This window comes from Scylla paramamosain, chromosome 24 (genome assembly GCF_035594125.1).
Source record: "Scylla paramamosain isolate STU-SP2022 chromosome 24, ASM3559412v1, whole genome shotgun sequence".
Taxonomy (NCBI): Eukaryota; Metazoa; Arthropoda; class Malacostraca; order Decapoda; family Portunidae; genus Scylla; species Scylla paramamosain.
In genome coordinates this window covers 13428328-13433807 of record NC_087174.1, presented here as the reverse complement: position 1 = coordinate 13433807, position 5480 = coordinate 13428328, and the positions used below count along the sequence as shown (strand labels likewise).

The window sequence follows — 5480 nt, the reverse complement described above, 5'->3', positions numbered from 1 at the left end:
AAAAAAAAAAGAAACACAAAGATGATTAGCAAAGTTCTGAAGAGTATTTCTCCGGTTAATAATGTAGAAATCTTGTTGATCTGTCACTAGATCTATAAAAGCACCCTTAAAAATCCGTGTCACTTCAGCTAGAGCATTTATGAAAATAAATGTTTCAGAATGTGGTCTGTAGATAGAAAGATAATTTCTTCACTCTCATTCTAATTTCTTTGCTTCACTCCTCAAGCCACCAACCCTCACACAGGCCAGCCACCAACCCTCACACAGCCCACCCACCAACCCTCACACAGACCAGCCACCAACCCTCACACAGCTCAGTCTGCCTTCAAATCTTCGGTGCCCATTAAAGAAAATCTCCCGCATCCCATTTTCTTCGTTGCCCAAAGTTGTCCAGCGAGTTTTTTGCGCTCCAGGATTCTCTGCCCCGCTCGGCGCCTCCCTGTGGTCTGTGGGCGTGAGGTCACCGCTTTGGCACTTGTGGGACTTGCTGGTGGTGGTGGTGGTAGTGGTGGTGGTGGCGGTGGTAACAAAGCAGGTACTGCTGCTATTTCTGCCGTTGCTCTCACTGCTCCCGCTGTTGTCGGTGTTGCTGTTTGCTACTACTATATTACTACTACTACTACTACTACTACTACTACTACTACCACTTCTACTATACTACTACTACTACTACTACTACTACTACTACTACCACCACTACTACTACTACCACCACAACTACTGTTACTTGTGATATTGATAAAAAACGAAAGTAATAAAGACAAGAAGAGTAGGAAGACAAAATAAGAATGTCAATCCAACAACAACAACAACAACAACAACAACAACAATTCACGCAGATGGTAATAGAGACATTTAAAAAGCACGCGGTTACCTGCCTGCGTGTCCCCACCTGAGGCACGGCAGGTAAAAAAAAAAACACTGAACACCTTAACAGTTATACACGAACATGACTTAAGAATGAACACCCTAATTAACCAACTCACCTGCTGGCTCTGTTACACCTGGTGGCCTGAGGGAGAGGTGTGGTCTTCTCCTCTTCCTCTTCTTCTTTCTCCTCTTCTTTTTTTTTTATTGTTTTTTTTATTTTATTCTTATTTTTCTTTTTTCTTCTTGTCATTCTTGTTTTTTCTTGTTCGTCTTCGTCTTTGTCTTCCATTGGTCGTCCTCCTCTTCTTCTTCCTCCTCCTGCACCTCTTGTTCTTCTTCGTCTTTGTCTTCTATTGCTCGTCCTCCTCCTCTTCCTCCTTCTGCTCCTCTTGTTCTTGTTCTTCTTGTTCTTGTTGTTGTTGTTCTCCTCCTCCTCCTCCTCCTCCTCCTCCTCTGGTCACCATACTACAAAAAAGACATTGAAAAACTAGAAAAGATACAGCGCAGAGTCACAAAGATGATTCCAAGATTGCGCAATAAGCCGTATGAGGAACGACTGGAAGAACTAAACCTATTTAGTTTAACAAAGCGCAGGATAAGAGGAGACCTAATTGAAGTGTTCAAAATTTTCAAAGGATATAGTAACATTGATGCACATAATTATTTTACCATTGATCATTCTAACCTAACAAGAAATAATGGATTCAAGATTATACCCAAACGTTTTAAATCCCACGAGGCCAAACATTTCTTCTTTAATCGTATAGTAAATATATGGAATAAACTTCCTGCCGAAATTGTAAACAGCAATACTATTGAATCATTCAAAAATAAAATAGACAAATATTTAAAAGCAAATCCCCAACAAGCTCTCTTCTTGTCCGAATAATTACTAAATTCACTATTTAAACTCTTATTCAACAGTTTTAATATAACTTGTATTAACTTTCAGATAGGCGTATAGAGTTCACCGTAGGGTGAATAGTAGAACTTCCTTTCATCCTTTCCTATGAAAATTTCCATGTCAGTTTTTCCATACTGCATGGTACTTTTCCCAACTATTTCCATGCCAGCGCAAGCTGGAGGGAGTGGTGGGTGGGGAGGAGCCTTCTGCTATGCTGTCCTGTCTCTCTTCACTGTAGCTAGTTAGAAGTAGTTACCAAACAGCCTTGCAAGGACCAAAAGGTTTGTTGCTGTTTGGCTTTCCTTTGTATTCCTTTGTATTCCTCCTCCTCCTCCTCCTCCTCCTCCTCCTCCTCCTCCTCCACCTCCTCCTCCTCCTCCTCCTCCTCCTCCTCCTCCTCCTCCTCCTCCTCCTCCTCCTCCTCCTCCTCCTCCACCTGTAATTTAAGGAGCCTTCTGTACTATCCTGTCTCTCCTATTAACAAGAGAAACCCAAACAGCCTAGTAAGGACCTCAAGATCTGTTGCTGTTTGGTCTTTCTTTGTATTCCTCCTCCTCTTCCTCCTCCTTTGGCTTGGATAGGTAGGTGGGGAGAAGTTGTCTACATTACTGTCTTTTCTCCTCTAGCAGTTGTAGAATACATAGTGAAAGGCAAGAGTCTGGTAAGGGTATCAAGGTTCGTTGCTGAGTGTAATCCTTTGTAATCTATTGTAATTCTCTCTCTCTCTCTCTCTCTCTCTCTCTCTCTCTCTCTCTCTCTCTCTCTCTCTCTCTCTCTCTCTCTCTCTCTCTCTCTCTCTCTCTCTCGTTCTCCTTCATTTTTTTCGTCTCATAATCTCATAGCTTGACTTAAATCCTCCTCCTCCTCCTCCTCCTCCTCCTCCTCCTCCTTTTCACCTTTTCGCCCTCACCTCTTCATCTTTATCCTTCCCCTTTCATCTTATTCTTCATCTTTGCTTCACCTTTGCTTCACCTCCTCCTCTTCCTCCTCCTCCTCCTCCTCCCCCTCCTCCTCCTCCTCCTCCTCCTCCTCCTCCTCCTCCTCCTCCTCCTCCTCCTCCTCCTCTTCCTCCTCCTCCTGACATACTCGCCACTAGATTCGTGAAAAATGTAGCTTAGCAAGAGAAAGTTCATCTCAATTTGTTTGGCAAGAGAGAAAAATGTGAAAGTTTACTAAAAGAATGTTATTAATGTACTACATGTGAGTCTTTTCTTTAGCGTGAGTCGTAAATCATCGGTGGCGTGTTGGGGGAGAGAGAGAGAGAGAGAGAGAGAGAGAGAGAGAGAGAGAGAGAGAGAGAGAGAGAGAGAGAGAGAGAGAGAGAGAGAGAAAAAAAAGACAAAACAGAAAAAGAGAAATAGGCAAACAGACAGATAGAGAAAGAAAGACATAGAAACATGTCTAGACACACAGAAAAACAAACAAACAAACAAACAACAAAAAGAAAGACAGACTCACAAACATGCCGAGACACGCAGACAGACAGATACGCACACACACACACACACACACACACCCTATGAATATACATATACTCGTACATAGGTAGGCTGATTGGTGGGCCTGGGGGAGTGGGGTTAGGTCACGGAGGGGGATAACACACCTGCTCTCCAGGGGTCAAACCAGAACAGGTGTGTGTCGTAATAGATGGGGGTGGTGGGGAGAAAGGGGGGGGACGACAAGGGTGTGGTGGATGGCAACGTGAGGAGATTAAGGGGGAGGAGGTGGTGAGGATGGATATTACTGTGGGGTGGGGAGATGGACGAGGGAGTAGGAGGAGGTACTGGTGGGGGGAGGGTTGTGGGGAGGAAAGGCTGGAGTAGAGAGAGGTATTTGTGAGAGGTGAGAGATTGGGAGGAAAGGAGGAGGCAGTGGTGGTGGTGGTGTGGAGGTGGGGAGGAAAGCTGGAGGGAATGGGGAGGACAGAAGGAGGGGATGGGGAGCAATATTGATGGGGGGGGTTTAGATGGTGGGGAGGAAAGGAGAAGGGGTGAAGGTGGGGAAGGATATTGTTGGGTGGGAGGTAGGGGGAGGAGGGCGAGGCTAAGGATTAAGGTGACTGGGTGGTGTGGTGGGTGGGTGGGAGGAGAGGAGGGCGTGGGGAGAGGCATTGTGGGTGGGGAGATGGTGGGGATTAAGAGAGGCAGGGTAAATCTTGGCCGTGACCCTCCCACTCTCTCTCTCTCTCTCTCTCTCTCTCTCTCTCTCTCTCTCTCTCTCTCTCTCTCTCTCTCTCTCTCTCTCTCTCTCTCTCTCTCTCTCTCTCTCTCTCATCTCCTCCCATTTCTTTTCTTTTATCATCAGTTCATTGTCTTCTCTCTCCATATATTCTTCTTCTTCAGCTTCTTCCCTCCTTCCTTCTTCCTTCTTCACTGCTTCCACGCCTGTCTCCTTCCTATCTTTACCTCCTCTTCTTTACTTTCCCTTTCCTCCTCTCTTCGTATCATTTTACATTATATTTTCTTTGTTTTCTTTTCTATTCTTCTCTTTATCAATTATTTCCTACTATTCTATATTTGTATTTTCATTATTTTTTCTCTCCTCTCCTCATCCTTTCTTACTTCAGCTCTTTCCTTTCCTCCGTTATTCTTCTCTTAATCAAATCATCTACTTTATTTTCTACTTTATTTTGATCTTCTTTCACTTTTCAGTATCCCTTCTGTGCGTGTGTGTGTGTGTGTGTGTGTGTGTGTGTGTGTGTGTGTGTGTGTGTGTGTGTGTGTGTGCGCGTGTCATTTCGTCATAGCTTTGGCTACTTGTTAGTTCAAGGGCGAAGTAGAAAAGTATATATCAAATCTGACTGCTCTCTCTCTCTCTCTCTCTCTCTCTCTCTCTCTCTCTCTCTCTCTCTCTCTCTCTCTCTCTCTCTCATGGACACAAAAAATACAGGAATCCATCTTTCGTTGATTTATTGGTTAAAATACAGGGTGGGGTGGGAGGAAGGGTGCGGCGACCCCCTCCTGGTAATGACTAGAGGGGGAGGGAGGGGTGATTGGAAAGGGGAGGGAGCAAGAGGCAGGCCGCGGTGGGTATGCTTTGTGATGTTGTGGTGGTGTTATATGGTGTCCTTATGGTGACAGTGTGGTGGGGTGTAGTTGAGGTTGTTGTGGTGGTGTCGTGTTGTGGTGGTGTGGTGTGGTGGTGCTGCGATGTATTGTGATGTTGCGTTATGGTGTTGTTGGGGCTGAATTGTATTGGCCTTGTGGTGGTGTTGTGGTGTAGTGTGCTGTGGTGTTCTCTGATGTAGCGTGGTGTAGTGATGCTCTGTGCCTGTAGTGCTGTGGTGCTGAGGTGACATCATACTCAGTCAAAATCAAATCGGTCATCATCATCATCATCATCATCATCATCATGGTCATCCTCCTCAGAAGACAGAGACCCCTGGGCACCATTAGCGGGCGTGCCATCTACAGTGACGGGCACGGCGTTGGACTCCAGCACGCGGTAACCTTTCTCGTCGGCGATGTAGCGCACGAAGTACTCGGTGCCCTCAGGAGACGTCCAGCGGTAGGTGCCGGTGATAGTGGTGTCGTCAATGTCCATGTCTTGGTGGATGTCATCTAGATCCAGGTTCAGCACGTTCTCGGGGCGCGCGGCGACGAGGGCGGCGAGGGCGAGAAGAGCGAGCACCTACGGGGGAGACGAAGAGGGTGTGTGAGTAGGCGAGAAGGTAATGGAAGGGTGATGGGTATATGTGTGTGGGATA

General features: G+C 46.0%; 1 protein-coding gene across 1 annotated transcript in view; it reads right to left on the bottom strand.

Annotated features, from left to right (window-relative positions):
* Positions 1 to 4666: 4666 nt before the first annotated feature.
* The window catches only part of LOC135112762 (uncharacterized), a 2559-nt gene continuing 1745 nt past the window's right edge, over positions 4667 to 5480 (bottom strand). Inside the window, exon 2 of the mRNA XM_064027552.1 lies at positions 4667 to 5404. Within this exon, the coding sequence (XP_063883622.1) occupies positions 5078 to 5404 (327 nt within the window). The 3' untranslated portion in view covers positions 4667 to 5077. The remainder of the gene's footprint in view (positions 5405 to 5480) is intronic.